Source organism: Hyaena hyaena, unplaced genomic scaffold, assembly GCF_003009895.1.
Source record: "Hyaena hyaena isolate Hyena2069 unplaced genomic scaffold, ASM300989v1 scaffold_77, whole genome shotgun sequence".
In the NCBI taxonomy this organism is placed as follows: Eukaryota; Metazoa; Chordata; class Mammalia; order Carnivora; family Hyaenidae; genus Hyaena; species Hyaena hyaena.
Window position 1 is genome coordinate 3,293,880 of NW_024080708.1, and position 23,266 is coordinate 3,317,145.

Sequence of the window (23,266 nt, forward strand, 5' to 3'; positions counted from 1 at the left end):
AGTGGATATCATCATTAATGTGCTTATAGGATAAAATTCAAGCTACAAATCGGGGATTCTTTTTTCTCTTTTTTGAGAGTCAGCTGTCCACAATTATTCCTTCTTATATGCACACATCACTCAAACAGGCCAGGCTATTTCATGCTTGGGTACCTTCCCACGTGCCTTACCTCTGTTTGCAATGCCCTTCATGAGATGTTGTCCACTGGAAAAATCCTGTCCACCTGTTGTTGATCCCTTTCCACTTTATGTCACCATGTACTGGTATATGCCTCTAAATATATATTTACCATACTGAATTGCAGTGATTTGTTAGACGTCCATGCCCTTTACTATAAATTTCTTGAGGGTAATGACTGTATCTTATTTATCTTTGTATCCCTAGTACTTAGAACAGTGCCTGGTATGCAATGGTACTCACTAAGTGTTTAAAGACTGAATGTATGAAGAGAAAGAAAGAGAAAAAGAACAGTGTACATGTGGTGAGGTGCCATAGCACCAACAAATATTTCCTGTGGCTTCCATTCAGTGCTGTCTGTGCCTTAACTGAAACTTCTAAACTGGTGGACTGAAAACTGTCAAGACTGAGTTTCATTGTTAATAATAAGATGATTTCATTTATGTTAGTGCTGTCTCCCCAATCAATTAGAAGTTCATTAAAGGGAGGGGCCAGGTCTTCTTCTGCTTATACTTGTTGAGTTTTACATTAATTGTATACTACTCTGAGGTACAATTTAGGTTCCAAGAGTCTTCATTCAGGATACCTTTATTATTAATTCTAGTAGCACTTTACAAGAGAGAAATGGAAAGGGTCACAACAGTTATTTACTTAGGGCCTGGAATTCCTCCAGAGTTTACAGCAATCCTCAACACTAGACATCAAAAATTTTATTTTACAGTTATTTAAAAGAGAGGAACTGGGATATTACTGGTAAAACCCAGGGAGCTAATTACTTCAAGATCACTTGAAACCTTAACTCATTAGAATGTGAAAAATCTCCCGAGGTACTTAAACTCACTATTCCCATTATGTTACTTCATTCAACTGAATGTCTTAGATTTTGCTAATAAGAGAAACCTGAAGTTCATGCAAAAGAGCGATGCCATTTATCATTTGCTTAAGGAAAAAATATTAAGCATCTCCAATTGGCACCTCAGTACTCTATAATGTAGAGTATTATGAGAGAGAGGGAAAAGATATATGTACAGTCCCTGATCTCAGGGAAAAAAATTCTCCAAACCAGAATTACTAGTATATGCTACCAAAAAGAGTTGCATTCCACAATCTTGGGTAGACCCAGACTTTTCAACAAGATCATTATGAGGCTCAAATAAGCAAAAATAAGGTGATCTCATTGATGTCATTGGTATTGTTATTTTTATTACATACAAATAGAGTCATTCAGATAGGAGTCCAGTAACTTTTTAGATGTCTTTTTAGAGTTTTAAATCAGAAGTTCATATCCGAAATTTAAGAAAAAGTCCCTTTTTAAATCTCACCATTGTAATCTGAGTCATTAGAAGAAGTAAGAGATTCAGGGAAGGAAAGATTTCATTCTGGTTGCCCATCAACTCATCATAATTAATAACCAATCAGATGGCATGCATTGAACAGAACTAGGATGAAAGAAAATTCAGTCCAATTGGAATGGGTAGGGTTTTTTGTTTTTTTGTTTTTTAAGAGAGAGAGCATGAGATGGGGAGAGGGGCAGAAAGAGAGAAAGAAGGGCGCCTGGGTGGCTTAGTCGGTTAAGCGTCCGACTTTCGCTTAGGTCATGATCTGGCGGTTCGTGGAGCCTGTTTCAGTCTGTGACTCCCTCTCTCTCTGACCCTCCCCTGCTCACGCTGTCTCTCTCTCTCTCTCCTAGAAATAAATAAAACATTTTAAAAAAAAAAAAAGAGAAAGAGAGAGAATCTTAAGTAGGCTCCATCCTCAGCACCGAGCCTGATGTGGGGCTTGATCCCGCGATCCTGGGATCATGACCTGAGCCTTAATCAAGAGTCAGATGCTCAGTCAACTAAGCCACCCAGATGCCCCAAATGGGCAGTTTTAATAAGGCTAGAAATAGTGTATTACGTCATATGCTTCTACTATGTTTATTTGTAAATCTTACACGTATATGTAAATTGAGTTTATTTTGTACATCTTTACCAATTTTATTTTATTTTTTTAAATATTTTTATTTATTTCTAGGAGAGAGGGAGAGAGAGAGAGAGAGAGAGAGCGTGAGCAGGGGAGGGTCAGAGAGAGAGAGGGAAAAGCAGACTCTGAAACAGGCTCCAGGCTCTGAGCTGGCAGTCAGCACAGAGCCCGACGCGGGGCTAGAACACACGAACCGCGAGATCATGACCTAAGCGAAAGTCGGACGTTTAACCGACTAAGCCACCCAGGCGCCCCATCTTTACCAATTTTAAACTACCAATCCAATTATTCTCTTAATGCCTAAAACATAGTAACTACTATTTTTAAAGAGTTTACTGCCTTGCCTATGGTATTATGTACACAACAGTCCGTCAATTTAGCCATAATGGTCATATGGAAAATGGAAAGAAGCTCACCACTAGATCTTCACAACATGCTGTTGAAGAGTCTTTTCTCGAAAATCCTAGGAATATATCCTCAGTTCCCACCTGCTGTTTGAATATTATCTCGTACCTAAAAAAGGGGGGGGAGGAGTCAATGATACAGAAACTCAAAAGAAAGAGCAATTTCCTCACAGCGCAAAAAAACTGGAAACTTATGAGGACATGCTATTACAAAAAATAAAGTGCTGACAGTTTTTCAGGCATACAGGAGAACATGAAGAAACAGAAGTCTAGAAATTCAGTCAAAAATACTTAACGCTGTAAAGCAGGATTTATATTGTATCTACTTCTTTTCGAAAAATTAACCTTAGCTGTTTTAGAGCTATACAAATAAAATGGATTAAGGGAACTTCTAAGAAGATTAAAAGTAGAAAATGATGGCTCTGAAAAATAGTAGGCCCATAACCCAGGGTTTGATGGATAGATAAAAATCCTCCTCTGCTAAACTGAAGCCACAGTGTAGAGTTAGAAAATCCAGGTTTAGTACTCTTTATGTCATTAACTGTGTGACCTTGGTCAAGTCACAGACTCATGGGGAGAAGGGTCGGTTTGAACTCAATGATCTCTATAATCTTTTCCACTTCTAAAACTCTACAATAGAAACACTGGTAATGCAGTCAGCACAACTACATTGCATTGCTTAGAATCTAGGCCTACAAGTTCTTAGTCCAGTGAAAGATTTTCCTGATATTTCACCTCAATTATGACAATTTACAAATCTTTCTTTGTCCCCAAATTAGGGTCCCTAGGGATAGATTGGTTTATAGAAACACACAGCCATATTGTACCCTATCTTTTTAGATGGAATGAAGTAAGCAAATGTTTACAAGTGATCTTTCCCATTTAATTCTACCCTCATGAAGAAATGGTAAATCTCTGGATAGGAAGGCTAAAGGACTACATTGAACTTCTGACCACTTGCAAATAGGAATGCCCAAGAATGAAAAAAGGGATTTCTCTGAGTTTGAATAGGGCTAGCAATAAGTAGCTATTTGATACGGGGCACTTTTTTTCTTAATAGACTATAACATTTACCTGATATTTGCAAAGGTGAAGCCAGGTTAAAACAAAACAGAAAGTTATCGATCCACATGCCCATGACTCCCAAATAGATTTGTTCTAGCTGCTGCTCTTCTCCTCATCTCCAGATGTTATTTTCCAAAGGCACCTCACAGTCCACACATCCAAAACCAAATTCACTGCTTCCCCTCTCCCTTCATTCCCAATCACAATGTCCTCACTATTCACCTGGTCACCCAAGTTGGTACCCTCAGCATCATTTCTGAGGCTTTCTTCTCATTCCTTATATCTAATTGAATGCCATATATTCCTTTAAGACTCTCTCAAATAAAGACCCTCACATTTCTCCCCAAGGCCAGTGACTCAGCTCAGGCCCGTGTTACTTTGTATGTGGTTGCTCGTGATTTCTTTTTTTGTGAGCTGCTTACTCACTTTCTTTACCCATTTTCCTCTTTACCCACTGGGACAGTTTGAAATGTACTTGCATAAGTGAGAAAATAAAGATTAAAAAATCTTATAAAGCAATTTTCTTCATACCCTGACTGGAGTTCTTATTCATTTAAAGCTTTCACGGATGTTATTTCTACAGAACATCAAACATCAAGATGAGAAATGAAAATGTACTCAAATTTGGAACTTGCCACATATGGATGTTTGACATTCCTTAGACAATATGACAAATGAGTGGCTTACTTCTTACCTTTTATACGGATGTGTGGGCACTGTATAAACATAACCTGAGATTTACTCTCTTCATTTTGAAGATGCACACAGAAATGTTTTAAAATCCCTTTTAATCTTTTTTTATGATGTTTATAGGTTTTTTTTCACATTGTTTATGTGAAATCTGGATAATTTTTTCTAGTTAATTATCTGCAGTCTCCCACTGCTTCTATTTTCAGAATGGATGTAGAAGATAGGAGCGTAAGGTTTTTTTTAAACATTGGACACAATTTTATAGTCAGAATTAGAAAAGTTGTCAGGTCACTTACCATAGAAGTCTTCAAGAATTTATGAAGTACATTATAATTTTGTAAGTACTGCCTTTGTTTTTCAACCTATTGTAAATATTCAATCGAGATTTTATTTTAAAGCCCTAGATGTGGTATGTAAGTGATGAATCACTGAATTCTACTTCTGAAACCAATATTGCTCTGTATGTTAACCAAAATATAAAAAAATAAATATATATTTAAAGCTTGGTGTATTTAACCATTAGTTTCAATTATGAATGTGAACACACTTTCAGTTCCTTGAAATTGTGGGTAATTTATTTTATCAGAGTGAATGACCTTTTTACGATAATAATCCTAAATATAATATTTACAATTCATATTCACAATTCCTATCAAAAAAGCTACAAGGTGAGCCTTCAATCCTACTTGCAAAATATATTAAACAGAATCCTAAAATAACTAGCAAACAGATCCAGGTAATAATAGATAATCAGAGGGAGAGCACAGCCTTTTACTGAAATTGAACATTGAGTAATTAAAAGCAGGTCTTTGACACATAAGCATGGTATAATAATTTAGTTCATATGAATGCTTGTAATTTAATGGGCTTTTTTTCTTTCCCAGTGTTAGTTCCTAATTATACAACCAAGTGACACTGAATATAATTTTGTAATGGAAATCACTGTATTTTTCATTTTTTTTGTTAGATAATAACTAAAGGGAGGTGTTATGTTTTACTTTTTGTTTCTGCTCCACAAAGAAAAAAAATCATCAATTACACATGCCTTATGTGTGTCACTGCAGTCTTCTCTTTTCATGTGGTAAAAGTTACTTTATGAATATTGTCAAAAATAGAATGGTATCGGATGACACATCGAACTTAAGCCCCAAACACATTCCCGCCTTCATTTGACTTACTCTGGTATTTCTCTAACATCCCATATGTCATTGTGCTCTGCTCCCTCTGGAACTTCCTCTGGATTCCAGATATTCTCGACATTTTCATCACTGCTTTGAGGGACGACTGTGAAAAAAGGGAAGATAAAGCTGAAGCTGTTGTCTGTTTTCCCCCTCAAAATCGCTCCTGTTCTTCACATGCAGTTGGGATCGTCAAAGTCAAACATTTTCTATTTGTCACCGGTAGTTTATTTTTTGGTTGAAACAAGCAATTTTAATTTTGTAAAAACTTAACATTTTTGAATCAATGCATAATCAATACACTGTAAAATTATAATAATAACTGCGAAAATTTGGAAACGACATATAAGCAAAAAGAAAATAAAATAATCTGTAATCCAACTTCCCAGAGATAATCAATGAGAGCATTCTAATGTGTATCTTTCCAGTCTGTGTGTGTGTCTCCCCACATGTATGCACGTATAGCATATATACTCAATATATGATATAACATTTTACATGAACATATAGAATATATATATATATATATATACACATAGAAATACTAGGATCATATGTAAAATATTTATGTAAAAGAACAAATCAAACATACAATCAATCTGATTTGGGTAGAAATGTCTTATCTTGCATTGTGTATCACTATATAGAAGCTCTTTGATACCTTTTCTATGCCAGCATGACATAATTCTTTTTTTTATTATAGTTTATTGTCAAGTTGGTTTCCATATAACACCCAGTGCTCATCACAAGTGCCCTCATCCATGCCCATCACTCATTTTTCCCTCTCCCCCACTCCCTTCAGTTTGTTCTGTTTTTAAGAGAGATAATTCTTTAAAAATATTGTCAGTTAAAGAAATTGAAAACAGTGGATACAATGATCAGTTTTCAATCCAGTATTTTCTTCCTGCAGATGGGAGCCTCAAAGAGAATCTCTATCACTTGTCCTCTATGTAGGACTGAGCATGTACCTGGGTTTCTACCTGTCATCTTTAATTGTTTAAAATTAAATAAGGCATGCAAAAACCCAGCTTACATTTGCTCCAACTATTGGGGCAGCAAACGCAGACCAACCTTAGGTGCAGAACATTACTTCGAGTTCCCCTTTTAAGCATCCCCAGAAATGCACTTGATTACCAGGTTTTCAATACTGCCACTCTTTTCAAATTATCTGCCTCTATCTAGCATGGGCTTTGTGAAGCCTAATTACAGATTTATATAAAATAAGTTACAAATGACTCATTGTTCTCAGAATTTAGAGGTTATTAGACATACACTATCAGAAATACTGGAAGCACAGAAATACATTGAAATTTGAACTAGTTTTCCAACATTTTTTTTATTTTTCTAATTTTTTGGTAACATTTATTTATTTTTGAGAGAGAGAAACAGTGTGAGCAGGGGAGGCACAGAGAGAGACAGAGACACAGAATCTGAGCTGTCAGCACAGAGACCAACATGGGCTCAAAGTCACAAATCACGAGATCATGACCTGAGCCGAAGTTGGACGCTCAACCGACGGAGCCACCAAGGCGCCCCCCAACATCTCTTGAACTAGGCAAATAGATTCTTCAGTATGTAGAGTCTAATAACTGAAATTTTAAAATCATTCCCATTTTTCCAGATAAAATCTTTTACAATCAGCTAAATTGATGAAGGAGCTTCTCTTCCTTTCCCTATCCACTCACTCTCTGGTAACTGTCATCATGAATTAGAGCCTTCTTTATTTTTAAAGATGTGTAAAATGTTTAACTATGTGAAAATGTATAAGCCAAAATGCTGGGAAAACATCCCCAAATATTTATTCTAGTTTATTGGACCTGTGACTATATAAGCCGCCAATGCATTATGTATTATATTTATGTATGTATAATTATAGGTATTATATTTATGCATGTATAGTTATTTAATTATAATTATTATTTAATTATAATTAAATGTATATTATAATTAAATACAGTTAATTATGTATTATAATTAATTATATAAGTATGAATATATATTATAAATATAAATCTATTTAACTACATACTTAATATATTTAGCTATATATTAAATAACTATTTAAGTCACCCCGTTTAATATATAATTAAATATATAATTAAAGCCCATCATATATAAATGGGCTCTAATCTATAAGTATTTTGGGGTAAGATCAAATTGTGTAGTTATTTGTTTGACTGTGTTCTCCAAAAGACTATAAGCTCAGTGGCCTTTCTGTTTTGATCTTCATCATAGTCCCAGAGATGATCATAATGCCTGGTACATAACAGGCTCTCAATAAGTATTTGTTGAATGAATTAACAAATTCTGTGAAATTGACAGAATATAGCAGATATAGCAGGATAGAAAGTGAAGTAACTAAGCATCTTATAACTAGACCCTAAAGAATAAAAAAGTTATTTAACCACATATAACTTTCTTGGTTTAACGTATCGGGAAATATGCCAAAAAACGAATGTGAATAATTCAAAGCAAATTAATTTCCATTAGTAGAAAAATGACCTATGTACAACAGTAGAGTAAAAACAGCATGTTTTTATGTAAATGGCTGTTCATCATTTCCACAATTATTTGAGTTCATCTTTGGCAAATTCTAGTGTTAGTAACACACCCCCTATAATTTTGCTCCCAAAGACTATACTGATTATATTGATCTATATGCTTTGTTAAATAACTTACCTTTGAGTTCTTCTATGCTTGGTGGTCCAATATTCCCAGGACCCATGGCTCCATAAGCATATGAACAATTTGGCTGGGAGAGAAGAAAAAAAGTCCAGCATTCTGTAATTACTACTTGTGCAACTTACATGACCAATAATACTTGAAAGTTGATCAGCTTTCCATCTCAAATTTCATAGCACTTCTCATTTAATTATCGTTGTTATACAACAGAGAGACAGATGTCAAGCATTATTTAGAATGTATTTTCCTTGTCCTTTCAAAAAGTATTTAGTTTAATAGACCCTAAGCCAGAACTGATCTTTGATCAGACTAAATCCCCAATTCCAGCCCAGTGAATCATGTATCCCTGTGGATAGGGGGATAAGCCACATTCATCTCTTTGAAGGTCAGAACAAAGTATTAGTATAAAAGCATGGACAATTTGGGGTTTGGGCAGTATCTGGTCATAGTTAGGTGGAAGATGGAAAAGGATGGGAAACTTTTATAGAAACGAAACCAAGCCACTAAATAGAGTCTTTAGATACCAAAGAACTCATTCAAAACTCCTGTTAACTGATTTTACTGCTTTTCCACCATGAGTATGAAACCCTTCCTCATCACACCACCTCATGACACTGAACTAAGGGATTTAAACAGCAACCCTCAATTAATAGCGTCAAATCCATGCTGAACCACTTCAGTCATCATACGAGTTGATTTTGCCATCCTTTGTGCAAGGAAACATACATCCACAGGGCTGCTCTTCTACTCACCAGTATAAGAACAATTTTCCTTTTTTCACTGAAGTATAATACTTATTACACCTTTAGTATAGCAGCAATCGCATCATTGGTCCTTCTCAGAGGTCTTTTGTTATCTCAAGAAAACCCCAGTATTTTACTGATTGTTTTCGCTGATGCCAGATTCCACAGCTGCAATTTACTTCATTGCTGGCAGTCAAAAAGATCTTATCTCCTTGGACCTTGGCAAACTACCATCTCTAGCTCTCTTCTCTCAGACCCCTGTCCCTATCTCCCAAGACTTCAGACATGTAGAAGAGTTATGATGTCCTATTTGGGCAAGAGGAATAGCGTCTGTCCTTGAAAGCCAGTGGCAAAGCTCACCTGTGTCTTTATTATGCTAAACTATTCCAACAGCTATAAATCAGAAATTAATCTGTAACATCTCAACGGTTTCTGAGACAGTAACCATTCCTTTCCAAAAGGAGCTTCAAAAGTGCTATGTCTGCGGTTAAAGTGTTACAGGCATTTTTATGCGAAAATCCCAAGACCGTATTCTGTACGTTTTTTTTTTTCTTTTTAATCACTAAGGTCATATAAACTTGTGGTGCTTTTCTTAAGTTATTAATCACTAGAATACTAATAGTCAATCAGGGTAAAGCATTTCTTGGAACATGAGGGCCTCTTGTTTTGTTGAGCGACTCCTTCCACGGAAAATTAAAATCCATACAAATAAAAAACTGACAAAAACTGGTATGCCCTCCATGCACAGTGATGATTCAATCAGCACATCACAACAGAGGGGGAGTTGTAGTTTATTAACGTAATGAAAATAAATGATTAAAAACAAAAATTTCAAGTTAAAAGTTGAACCAGGATAATAAAACATTAAACACCCTCTTGCAAATGTTTTCTATAAAAATAATCATTTCAGCCTTTACCATGGATCCACATCCAATTATGAGTAATTTGTCATTGCAATTCATGCCACTTTGCAATATGTAAGAGAGTTGGAACAACTTTGTTACGGTGTCTGTAGAGTGGTGAACCTTATTTCCCACAGGCCTTAACATCCCCTTTTGAGTTTCAAAAACAGTCCCTTCCTAATCTCCTAGATTCTTAACAATGCATGGTGGGGACCATGTAAATAAACCAACTTGTATGCAACAGTTCTAATGCTCTTTTCAGAGAGAGTATTTTCAAAACCACATCACTCTTGTAATCATTCCACAGTTCCCAAGATTCATACATGTTAACAAAATGAAAAACCGTTTTTCTCCTGGAAAATTTAATAGTTCATTAGAAACATTAATTATTCTCCCACTGTTCTGATACTCCAATTCTATATCCTCTAATGATATCTGTGCGGTGGTGTCTGAATGACCAATTACCTCAAAATTGCTTATAACCCAGATATACAGAATCATACATTATTACAGTAATTTTCCCCTATGAATTGTACAATTTGGTAAAATGATCCTAGTGTCTCTATTCTCATAATCACTCCTCGTTCTCCTAGAATCACCTCTAGATGCAAATAAACATCCCCATACGTAAATGCCAAAGAGAACAGGCTTTGTAACCAGGGTGAATCTTTATCTCTGAATCTGTTCCAGTTACAAGTTCCACTTGCCTTTATTCGAGATTGCTGTTTCTCAGGTATTTAACATAATTTCTGTATACGACATAACCCTACCCTGGCCCTTCACAGGATGTATCATCATTCTATTTCAGTTTCAGGTAGCAAAAATGAACTTGCCTTTCTAGCTTCACTGATACATTGCTCCTAAATTTTTCTCCAGTGTCCTACTTGTTGTATATATTCAATGCTGTTATTATTGTCCCGATTTTTGTTTGGCCCCTACTAACTACTGCCTGACCAACACTTCTTGGTTTCTAACCCCGGCAGTTGATTAGTTACCATCTACACAAGTTGATTCAGTTACCAGCTACACATTTTATTTCCATTGCATGTCTTAGTCTTTATTTGATTCTGCACATTCCCCCTAACACTTCCCAAATGGTGGAAGCCCAAGCCAGTGTTTATCTGAGCCACCGAATTTGCTTCCTATTCAGATTACATTTGTTTTTCCACACAGTAGAAGAAAAGAATTTGGGGAGGAGCAAATTGATACGGGTGTGCTCGCTGAAACTGGGTTGTTCGTGGCAAACTGGTCATCACAACAACTTCACTAAAATAATTTAAAGTGGATTGATATATTCTGCTATAGTGTGAGATTTCTGTCCCCAATATTGTTTGCCTTCACAAAATAGGCAGCCTGACAGCCAAGGTTTGCTGATACCTAAGGAGTAGGAGAATGGAGAGCAGGGGTTACATAAGTGTTTTGATTTTTCTGGGAATACCTGCAGTGACTGTGGAGTGGCTGGTCAGTTTCTGGAACTCTCCTTCCCCAAAATGAAGCCCATCATGCCGCTGTAAGCCCCCCTGAGGTTACCTGTCCTGATCCCAAATACTATCCAAAAAATTAGATTCCATAGTTCTATCTGAACATGTATCACACAAGTCAATTTTTAGTTTGTCCCATTATTTGGCCCAAATTATTTTCTGTTGTGTTTTAATGTGTAGAAAAATTTTTTAAAATCAAGGGAAGTGGATTATGGGGGGGGGCTAATTAATAGCGTCTAGTTGAAATTATTTGTTTTATAGACATACTGTCTAGGCTTAAAAATCCTAGCTACCACTCTTTGCAATGGTTGTCAAGCATTCTTCAGCCATAAATATAAATGACAAACATTTTGAAATGTGGTTATTGCTACCATAGTTACAGAACTATTTTCCTATTCACTGTTCAGGTAGTTTAGAAAAAAATATAATTATGTTTGCTAGAAATGTACTAGAGGTTTATACTCTCATGCATAATCAGTCCTGCAGCCTCCTGTGAATGTATCAGATGACACAGCCTTGCTCCCATAGTAAAGGTTGGAACGAGTTGTTCAAATATAGCTTAACAACTTAGCATGAACAGAACTGATTCATCTGTAAGTATACAACCACCTGTCCAGCTTCAGAATCATCCTCTTCTTCAGGATAAAGTAGCTTAGAGAGAGCCTGCAGGGCTGAAACCGAAGAAATGGTTTCAATTTCCATGTTTTCAGATTCCATGTTTTCAGTTTCCATACTTTCGGTTTCTGTATTTTCAGACTCCATATTTTCAGGTTCCATATTCTGAGGAAGAAGATAATCAGAGAGAGATATTTTGGTTTTCTATTTCATTGAAGACATGAAGATTAAATTTTTAATCAACCCTTGATGATGCCTACAATTATATTGCCATTTAAGAATTCTAGCGGGTTGGTCCATTGACTTTAGTGAAAAGTTCACACAAAATAAATGAACTGTTTTTATGATTATAATAGTGATACTATATATGTCTGTCATGGAAATTTGAGGAAATAATATATCAAAAGCATAAATAGGAAAATCCCAACTACCTACCATCCTACCAACCATCAGTCTTTTAAATAATCCTTACAGTTACATTTGGGATAGGAATTCAGGGTCTTTAAAAATCTTGAAAGTGTCACTGACTTTAATGAATAACCTGAATAAAGACTATTGTTAATGATTTGGGCAGAAGTGTAATAGGAATCTTTTCTACACCTCTGCTAATATTTTTAAACATTATTTTATAAAATCAATTCACTGGAAACACTTCTTTAGTGCTATTACTAAATGATCCACTAAAATTTCTGCATTGTACCTAGAACAGTAATAGAGAGGGATTTTCAAATGTGTGCTGGTACAATCACCTGTCAAAATCAATCTGCATGCAGATGGTGTTTTACAAACCTTCTGTTTTATGTTTTACTATTATTTTGACTTTCTTTTTTAAACGGAAAACTGATCTAAATGCTTATTGGAGATATCAAGGGTATGAAAGAAATGTTAAACTGACTGTACATCTAGCATAGGGGCAATATAGCATAGTGGTTAAGAGTAAGGTCTCCAGCATCATGCCGCCTAGATTTGTATCATTTACTTCCCAGCTCTGTGACACTGGCATGTCATTTAACCTCTATATACCCCATTTTTCCTTATCTATAAAACAGGAATAATAATAGTGCTACCTCATAAGGTTGTTACAAGGATTATATAGCTTAATACATGTAAAAGAGCTTAGAACAGTGCCTGGTACATAGTAAGCACTCAACATATGTGAGCTATTATTGGTCCTTTAAAAATTTAATTTTCCTGAGCATGAATATCACTTCTAATAATGATGTCAAATAAGTTAATGATAAAACTCATTACATTGGAAGCTAATTAAATTGAAAAAGGTAAAATAAGTGGAGAGAAAGCAAACTTCTTTCACAGTATGGTCTGGTAGTCTGCTATGGAAATGAATAATTGACACATATTAAGTTAAACAAAGAGGCTCCTGTTTATATTTCAAAATTTCTAGTTGATTATGTGTTCATTAAATATTTACTGAACACTAAAAGCAAAAAAGTTTATTGACACATTTTCTACGTTTGACAGGAAAAGGGGAAATGGATCCAGATATTAGATGCAATGATATGAACAATATTTTGAGTTGAGATTGCACAATGAGATTAAAAAAAAAACAAATATAACAGAAACTTTTATTATTCCACTCTTACCTTACAAACTTCTTGTGATGGCCTTATTATGCAATGTAGGTGAAAGAGTTTGCTAAAATATGAAAAGCTGTATAAAATTATTATTGTTTGGCACATGGTGCCAGCACACACAGATACTTGATGATGATGCTTGTAAGAGCTCAATGGTGGGCTGGTGAAAGGGAAATAAACTGAACCAGCCAAGCTAACACAGAAGAAGAATATTCAGAAGTCCAAAATATAGTGTCTGAGGTAGCAATCAGAACTGCTATTCATAGATTTTCATCTGCTTGGCAGGGACATGGCAGCAGGAGTTTGGGGTGGGGAAATGGGCAGTATTTCAAGTCAGAAAGGTTGAACAGCATGGTTAGAGGAAGGTCTATATAGGTGAAGCAGAACGCTGGTCCACAGGTGGGGTTACAGGAGGCAGGATCTGGTTCTTGAGGGTTATTGGAGAGTTGGCAGCTAGGAATAAAGGTTCAGAATAGGGCAGGGCTCATCGTCACAGCTGGAAAAGAGAACCAGGCATTTGAATCCAAGGCTTTCTCCTGTCACTCTGTGAAGCTACATTATGAGCAAGGCTGTCTGTCATTCAGTGGGGATGGTGGATACTGGATTTAGAGAGAGCAGATTTATTTTAAATCCCTACCAGTTGGGAAGAAGCTCTGGCCTGGTTCTCATCTGGTGACAGGCAGGGCAGTGCGGGCAGTGGGAAGCCATACCTTTAAGCCAAGAGTCTTGAAAGCTGGAGCTGGCATATAGTCAGTAGGTTATGAATACTGAATGAAGCATGATTACATTCTTACGAATATTGTATTTCAAAGTAGTCACCTTGGAAGGTTATACACTGATGTAAATTATGCTATCAGTGCTCAAAATATTTTGGGATTGCCTTCATATGTATTACTAAAAAAAACAGGTATCTTTATGGTATCACTCAGTTGATTCTATAACAGATTTGTCTCCAAGTGATTTCTAGATGTATCTAGATATCACATCTACTTTCAAAGTATGAAGATTTGGTACTTTGAGGAGATTCAAAAGAATATGCTACAGTCCTCAAGGTGATTCTGAAAGAGCATTTTCAAAAGTAATTTGAGCAATAGCAACAGCAAATGGATAGACTCCCAATGTGACTGTTTTAAAGGGGATGCCACTTCTTGGGATGAATGTTGGAGTATATAACAAATCATTCATAGTATTTGATAGTAACACTCTATCCCGAAGCACATTAAGAATTAGACTTCTTAAATTCCAAATTATGCTGTCATAAAATGGCATAGATCTAAGTAGCTAAATTGGAGGAGAGACCGCATAATGAAATTGGTGGTTAAGCAAAAATACTTTTTACCATAACAACTTGTAATAATAACCTGAAAACACGAAATAATAAATCAAGACAAGTTTGTTGATATTATATTTTGAGAAGTAAAGGAATCACCAGTACTTTGTGAATAACTAACTAACTAGTTTAAAGTATCAAAAGAGAAAAACAATGATATGAACTTTTGGAAAAAATATTCTAAATTCAATGGAAAAGAAGATTTCACTAGGTCTTTTAGAAGTTTAACAAATTAAGAATAATTAATTAAACTAATAAAAACATTAAAGTTTGACAGAAACAGATCACATTGGAAAAACTAAATCAAGATGTCTTTTTACAAACTGTGCAGTGTTATTTATTTGTAGGGCTATCTTTTACTTGTAAATTTGACATATGATAGGTTTATGTTAAGCCTGGCAACCAAGGTCCTTTAGACTACTGCACCCATCTAATTTTCTGCCCCTCCCTGTTTATTCTCCTACATGCAATGTATTCTGTTAATAACTGTACTACTTATTAAACATACCTTATAATTTCCTGCTTTTGTACCTGAGAATGTATTTTTCCTTTAGCCTAGGGTACTCTTTGTAGTGTAGCGATTAAAAAAAAAAAAAAAAAAAAGATTCCAGAACCACACTGCCTGAATCTGGCATTGCCCCTTAAGTAGGCCACGAATACATTTAAGTTAAATGTAAGCAGTAGTTTCATTAAAAACAAAATATATTGCTAAATCAACTTGAGATTTGGTTATTAGAAAATAAAATTTCTAGGCCCTCTGTTTTTATTTCTCTCACTTTCTGTTGCTAGGCTGATTCCAATGGCAGCATCTTCTGGACAGAGCCTATGATTTTCCCACATCAACTTGAGCCCTTAGGGCCTTACTAAGGAGGAATCTCTCTTGGTAGTAGCCACAAGAGCTAAAGAGACAGACACTTCAGAAACAACTCATTACCAAAACACAGAAACCAGTTAGGGACTAAACACACTTAACCAGGATAACACCAGACTCATGGCACTGAAGCAATATCAGCAACCTGAGATTAAGTCAGACTCTCTTTGTGACGGCTGGGGTCATGTCTTCTACTTAATTTCCCTCCATCCACAGTGTCAACAGGGATGGCTTTTTCACTTGAGCTAATTGTAGAAAAATCCAGGTTAAATTAGTGAAAACTCTGAATTACTGACAATTCAAAAGGAAATATTTTATTAATTCAAGTATATAAAGTAAATAAAACCAGGGTAATAAAGAATCACCAAGTAGTATCTTTCGGGAACTTGTTTAACAGGTAAACACATATCCCTATGTAAAGCACTGTTGATAACTGAATGATTTCAAAATATTCAAAAGCCATTTACTCTCTTAAAAAACACAAAACAAAGCAAAAATCCATTTACTCTCTTACATAATTTGGCATTTCTTCTATAACTCTATTTACATAATTTTTATTTAGCAACTCTTATGTTAAATTCTTCTGAAAACACAAAAGTAAACATCATCTCTGCCTATGTCTGAATTAAATTAGAATATACTGGCTATTTTTTATACTTTACAGCTATACACACCAGTGATTCCCTGCTTATTAAAAATAATCCATTTTTGACCTTGTCTTTACAATACCAAGAATGATTTCCTTTTGTAGGTCCCAAACTTTCACTGCTATAAAATGTACCAAGTCATAAGTAACTATGAAGACTTAACAGAGTTTTCTTTTTTACAAATTTAAAATATATTCAATAGAAGATGACTTTTGAAAGTACCTGGAATATTTTATAAATGAGACTCTTTTGATTCAATACTTTATTATCTTAGGCAAACTTAATACACTTGTCAATATTTTTTTTCTCTCATACTCCACCTTTATCTAAAAAGGAGACAGCAAATTTCCCTCCAGTATTTAGACATTTTCTCCCTAACTCAACAGGCCTGTTTTCTTAATTTCTTTGGGAATTAGTCTCTGTTCTGAATCCTTGTCACAACAGGAAGGTCTTAGGAGAAATGAACCCTCCTCTGTAGTCAAACTTCTGTTCTCTCCCCTTACTTAGATTTTAGTTTTTGACACGGTTTTTTACCTTGTGATAGGTATGGTCCAACGATATATAATACTTACGCTCCCAATCAGCCCTTAGTGAGTAGCCGGTTTGCCAAGTACAGGTAGTCTTTACACACCACGCTCTAGCCCACTTAAGTGCTCTCTGCGGTTCAGTTCTCAACGGATCTGACCAATGACCGTTGGAACCCTCCGGCCAGTATTCACCGTCACAGACAGGCCATTGTCTGCGTAGCAAGCTCACGGGCCATTTTTTCCCCCCGTTTGAGCAGCGTTGTACCCCCTAAAAACATATACCCTAACCGTGGCACTCTGGATAAATCGTGTCTGTACATGTAAAACAGAAAAAAGAGGAGCTGCTCCAACTTGGAGCACCCAGACCTACCTACAAAGACACAGTTTTCACTCTCAAATTAGTGTTACAACCATAAGTGTGTGTGAGTTGACATAGGCATTGGAAAGCCTTCACCTGCTCATTTTGGCTTTCAGAGGGTCGAACAGCATCCATTCCCTGTATGGTAAACCGGCCCCCTCTCTCATTCACATCTATATCGAGGTGTTTAAAGCCGCCTCCGGCTTCTAATATGTAGGACAGGGGAATTTAGGGGAAAGGTCTGTTCTATTAGCAACCTGTGGCTTTTCTGGGTATCTCTCAGGGTGGTAAGTACTCCAGAGCTCTCCCCAGTTTCTCTAATAGGGCATTTGAGGACCCTTTCTTTCCCTTTCTTAAGGTTCGGGTTTCCTCACCTGGGTCAGTTTTCGGGCTGCTGGCGGGGCTCCGAAAATAGACTGCGGAAAGCTCTGCGTCTCGGTGTTGCCTAGGTAACAATTTTGTTGCCCCCTCCACCCACCACCTCTGGGTTCCCGCTTGACTTTCCTGGCCAATCACAGAAGAGTTTCCTTTGAAACAACACCAGAATCAACCAATCCGGGCGCGTGCTACTCAGGGTTAATAGCCGCCCTTTCCAGTTAACTAGGTGGACCCCAGTAAGCGTCTGTCTCTGTTAGCTTCGCTCCGGCTGCAACCGGCCGGCGGTAGACACTGCTTTTTTCTCCCCCCCCCCCCCTCGGTCCGAGTAGGCCCAGGTCCGCCTCTCCGGCGCTAGACAGTTTCGGAGGCCCTTCTCGTTTACTTTGGAAGCCCCGACGGCGAGCGGCGGCGGAAGCCACCAAGGTAAGTTTGCGGGGTTTTCGTTTGTCCCAGTCATCAGCAGGCTCGTTCGTCATTACACTTTTCCCCACACGTGAATTCTAAACCGGACGACTCCTCCCGCGGCTCTGAGGCAGCGGGAGTGGATGCGTAGGCTCGGTGGCCCAGGGGGTTGAGAAGGTTTTGCTGCAGCTCTCCACGCGCTCCCCACGCCCCCTCCCCACTCGGGGACAGAAACACAGGTTCTGGTTCAGTTCGGTCTCAGCGCGCGCGCGCGTGTGCACGTACACTCGAGGGAGCGCAGGTAAGGTGGTACCGCGCTTTTCCTTACCTCGGCTTGTGTGGTGTGTGGGGAGGGGGCGTGTAGGGGGGCAGCGCGCTTTTCCTTACCTCGGCTTGTGTGGTGTGTGGGGAGGGGGCGTGTAGGGGGGGAGCGCGCTTTTCCTCCGCTCGGCACGTGTGGGGAGTCGGGGGGCGGGATCACGGTTCTTTTCCTTGGCTCAGCACGTGTGTGCGCGCGGAGGTGGTGTGTTTTGTGTGTAAGGTGGGATCGCGCTTCTTTTCCTTTGCTGTGGGCACGCCTTCTGGACCTGAACCCCTGGGGTGAGCATCCCTATGCCTTGCTCCCGCTCCCCGTAACACAGGGGACCTCGTCCCCTGCTTTTTCCCGCCTTGGAGTGGAGAAACGCAGGCGCGCCGCCCGCTTGCCACTGCTTGGCAATCTGAGCGTCTTCACTTCACCGTAGAGGTGCGGTTGTGACCCTAGTTTCCCGTGGATTCCGTGGTTTGGTTTTAAACAAAAGGCAAAAAGGGGGGGATGGCTTAATAAACATTCGGAGTGTTCGGAACTGATTAGTTGTATTCGGTAGTGGGGCCCCTAATACATTATTTGAGTGTTGTAAGCAAGGAGCGATAAGATGGCTTTAATGGACGGTTGCTTTTGGTTATCCGGGGATTGGAATTCGATTAATGAATTAACTAAATTTCTTTCCTTCTTTTGGCTATCATGTTTTTCTAGCTTACCCTCTACCTGGTGAAGGGGACAGTGAAATTTGAATAATTTGTTCATTCTCCTTGTTATTACCACAGTAAACAAAAAAAAAAAAAAAAGGAGGCGTAATATTTAAGTTATTGGCTAAAAGTAAAGTTACTGGCTTTTTGGCCAAGTTAATTATACCAAATATCCCTTATGACTATAGATGATTAGAGTTTAAGTGTCTTAAATTTTGTTATTTCTCTAGATAGATAACTTGTGGAGGGTAGCTATATGCTATGCAGTCTCTTGATTGCTTTTTTACTATTTTGCCTCATTGTGCATTATTCTAGGTCGGTAATGCCTGGTTAGTACTTTTCAGACCTTTTTGCTGTGACTCACAGAAAATTTATATTGTGGCCCAGTATATACATACACAATTTATCATTACAACCATTTCACAAAAACAATACTTACTACATGCAATTTACTCTGATAGTCTCCATTATGTACTTTTAAAAAATGTAGACTACAGGCCAGTAATAAATTCTCACAGTTTGAAAACAGGGACTTCGATCTTCGGTTTTCAAACTTGTGTGTGTGTAAGAATTACACGGGATGTTTGTCACTGTTGGGGCAGAAGAAAATTTTTCTCTGCCCATCAAAATTCTACTGGCTGGACTAAGAATTAAATTGACATGAGACCGATTAACAGGAGAAAATCAAATTTAATTTCGTACATAAGGGAAATCTACAGACCTGAAATTCCAGACAGGCAAAATGAGTTATATTATGTCATCTCCTGAACTAAGGAGAAAAGAGGGATAAGGGTCTGGGACTTCAAAGGGAAGGAATGCAACTCGCAGGAAGATGAAAAAGAGTAAATGTTTGGTAAACAGATGTTTGTTGGGCCATTCAGAAACAGTAGGACTTAGAGAGGACTTTAATCAAACAGGCTTTGCTTGGTTCCTTCCTGTCTACTATACCTAGTTCTTGTTATAATGTAGTTATCTGTTGTAATAGCTCTCTTTGTGGAGCAGGTCCTTCATCTAAAATCTTTTAGGCAGCTGTTGCTGAGGAGCATGGGGGGGGGGGGTCATCTTCTTCCTGAGTCTTTGGGCTTTTGTTTTTAGATCAGCATAATCTGCATACCAGAGTGGCCCGTCTTAGGGCCGCCTGTCCTTGGCCCCTAAATTGCAAATGCAGATTTCCCTGGCTCCAGGAACTGGTTCTGTGTCTATGGTAGGGGACGGTGGTTCACATAACATTTTTGAAGTGCCTGGTACAGTGCCAGATGCACAAGAATTCAATAAATCATAGTTTACTTCTTGTGAACCAAAGGCTATTTATCTTTGGGGATTTAATCGCCTCTTCAAGGTTTGGCCTGCCCCTGGCAAGGTGGAATCCAGTGTTAAGCCCTGTTTTCCGCAGGGTTGAAGAAGTAGGAAAGTAGGGGATGAACCCTAGATCTGAGATGAATCTGTGAGTACTTGGCTTCCGTGGAGAATTTTGTAAATACAGAAACTTAGGGATAGAAGAGCACAAACATTAGAGCATTTCCGTGATTAGCCCAGGATCATATTGTAAGTAAGTGGATCTCAGAGATAAACTCACTTGATGAAGTCTAATATTCTTGATAGCAGGTCAGATCTAGAGGCAGAAGTTGAAACAAGAAGGAAGCTTCTCTGACTTGCAGAGGCAACAGAATTTCTGACTTTTGACTGCTGACTTGGTTTTAATGAAATTAAACTTGAGAGATCTAAAAAATAAAAAATACACCTGAAAGTTTTTGTGGGGTATAGCTATGAAAAAGGGATTTAGTTTAGCACATTTCTCTTGTAGTATATATAACTGTTTTAAAACACTAACTAGTTAAGTAATTAAGCTAGCATTAAAAGAAATTAAAGGTGAAAAATCTCCCTCAAATCTACTACCAGAAATATAACTATTTCTATTCCCCTCCTAGTTTATTCATATGTACCCATATTTTTAAATAATTTTAATCCTTGCTTATATACGTTTTGTTCCTTTTATTTAATATTATTCTGGGAATTTTTTCTATGTGGTTGATAGTTTTCAAATTTTTATTACTAATAGCATCCTAATGTTCCATAGAGTGAGACGGCCATACTTTGTTCAGCCTAACCCAACAACAGAAAATTATTTCCAGTAATTTCACGCTATAATTATTTCCAGTAATATAAAATTATTTCCAATAAAAATATAAAATTCCAGTAATTTCACTGTAAAATTTGGGTTATTTAAAATCATTTATATAACTTTTACCTTACATGAAACTCAAGGGGAATCTTAACAGGAAGGGTAGGCATCTGGACCTGAGATGTTAGTGTTTGCCACCACGACCCCGTCCCCACTTAGATGTATGAATTTACCCATCTAGGTTTTTGTCACTGGAGCAGCAGTGATCAACCATGGTATCTATTATACATATGAATTAGATGGAATGTATTTTTTAAGTAATGAGTATAGACATTTTCAAAATGATTTACTTTAAAAGATAGATGAATCCTAGCAGATTCAGGCAGATTCAAGTGCCATAATAACACTCATGCTGATTAGCTTTCTTTATGAATATCTTTTCCAAAGATTATATGAGTGCATCTTCATTTGTAATTAAAAAATTTTTTATAAAGGGGCCAATTAAGTTGACTGGGAGAATAAAAGCTATAATTGGCCTCTATTAATACATCTCCCTTTTCAAAGCACACATATTGTCTTATTTTCTGTCATTCTAAAACATTAACTAGTCCCTCTTTTTAAAATGAGAAAGTACTTTGAACAAAAAGCACAGAGGCTATACTACACCATCATCCATGTACCTACCAAAGATTTAACAGTTGTTAACATTTTGCCATATTCTCTTAGGTATTGTTTTTTAAAGAACTAAAATATTATAGCTAATTTTTTATACCCCTTCCTAGTCTCCTTTCCTTCCCATCCCAGAGATGATTGTTCTTCTGAAGTTGTATATTTTCCGAATCTGTATTTTTTTAATTTATTTTTTAACACTCAGTTTTGAGAAACAGAGACAGTGCATGACTTGGGGACGTGGAGAGAGAGAGAGGGAGACAGAATCTGAAGCAGGCTCCAGGTTCTGAGCTGATAGCACAGAGCCCGACCTGGGGCTGGACTCACGACCATGAGATCAATGACCCAAGCTAAAGTCAGAGCCACCCAGGCCCCCTCCCAATCTATATTTTTTAATGCACTCACATGTAGATGGCCATAAGTGATTTGTAATATGTTTTTTGTATGTCCTTTAACATTTACAGAAGTGATGTACCGTACTTAATTCTTCTGTGACTTTTTGGGGTCACCATTGTTTTTGGGATTTTTACAAATTGCTAAATATAGATAAAGTTAGCTATCTTTTATTGCTGTATTCTATCTTATAATATGCCTCTTTAAAAAATCTGCATTCTCTTGTTGCTGGGCATTTAGGTTGTTTCAAGTATAAAATATTCATGTAAATCATATAAATACTGTATGGTTCTGGTAATATGAAGTTCCTAGATTAGGCAAATTCATAGAGACAGAAAGTAAAATAGAGATTACCAGGGGCTGGGGGAGTGGGAAACAGGGCGTTGCTGTTCAGTCCCAGTATAGAGTTTGACTCTGAAAAAGCTTTGTAAGTGGATAGTGTTGACAGTTAAACAATACTGTGAACATACTTAATGCTGCCGAATTGTGTGCTTAAAATGGTTAAAATGGTAAATTTTACATTATATGTATTTTATTTACCACAATCAAAAATGACAAACATAAGAAGTATGCTTATTTTTCAAAGGCACGTAATTGATTGGTGTTTTTGTGGAGTGAAGCACTGAAAAAAGTGAGATTAACTTTTAAGAATAAATTTAAATTACATTAGCCAAATCTATTTTTCTTTGTAAAATGATGGTTTTTGAGATTTTTAAATGACTACTGTTATTTGCATGCTTGTATAAGGTATTTTTTTAATTTTCAAAATTTTTTTTTCATGTTTATTTTTGAGGGAGAGAGAGTGCATGCTAGTAGGGGAGGAGCAGAGGGAGAGAGAGAATCCTGAACAGGCTCTGCATCTGCAGTGCAGAGCCCTGATGCTGGTAACCATCTCTGGAACCATGAGATCATGACCTGAGCGGAAGTCAAGAGTTGGGTGCTTAACCTACTGAACCACCCAGGTGCTCTGCTTTTTTTTTTTTTTTTTTAATGTTTTATTTATTTCTAGGAGAGAGAGAGAGAGACAGCGTGAGCAGGGGAGGGTCAGAGAGAGAGGGAGTCACAG

General features: G+C 37.1%; 2 protein-coding genes across 4 annotated transcripts in view; one reads left to right on the plus strand and one right to left on the minus strand.

The window, feature by feature from the left end:
• The window catches only part of DNAAF6 (dynein axonemal assembly factor 6), a 38,542-nt gene extending 20,881 nt beyond the window's left edge, over positions 1–17,661 (minus strand). The window contains exons 1-5 of one of the 3 annotated variants that reach the window (XM_039233527.1): positions 17,603–17,661; positions 11,898–12,068; positions 8,160–8,232; positions 5,481–5,586; positions 2,560–2,656 (exon numbers count right to left, since the gene is read on the minus strand). In XM_039233527.1, coding sequence (XP_039089458.1) covers positions 2,560–2,656; positions 5,481–5,586; positions 8,160–8,232; positions 11,898–12,065 — 444 coding nt within the window. In that variant the 5' untranslated portion in view covers positions 12,066–12,068; positions 17,603–17,661. Of the gene's footprint in view, positions 1–2,559; positions 2,657–5,480; positions 5,587–8,159; positions 8,233–11,897; positions 12,069–13,504; positions 13,525–16,915; positions 17,007–17,602 lie in introns of those variants that run through there. The other 2 variants (XM_039233526.1, XM_039233528.1) reach the window with 2 other exon arrangements.
• Positions 17,031–23,266, plus strand: part of NUP62CL (nucleoporin 62 C-terminal like) — a 77,551-nt gene continuing 71,315 nt past the window's right edge. The window contains exons 1-2 of the mRNA XM_039233540.1: positions 17,031–17,054; positions 17,936–18,029. Coding sequence (XP_039089471.1) covers positions 17,031–17,054; positions 17,936–18,029 — 118 coding nt within the window. The remainder of the gene's footprint in view (positions 17,055–17,935; positions 18,030–23,266) is intronic.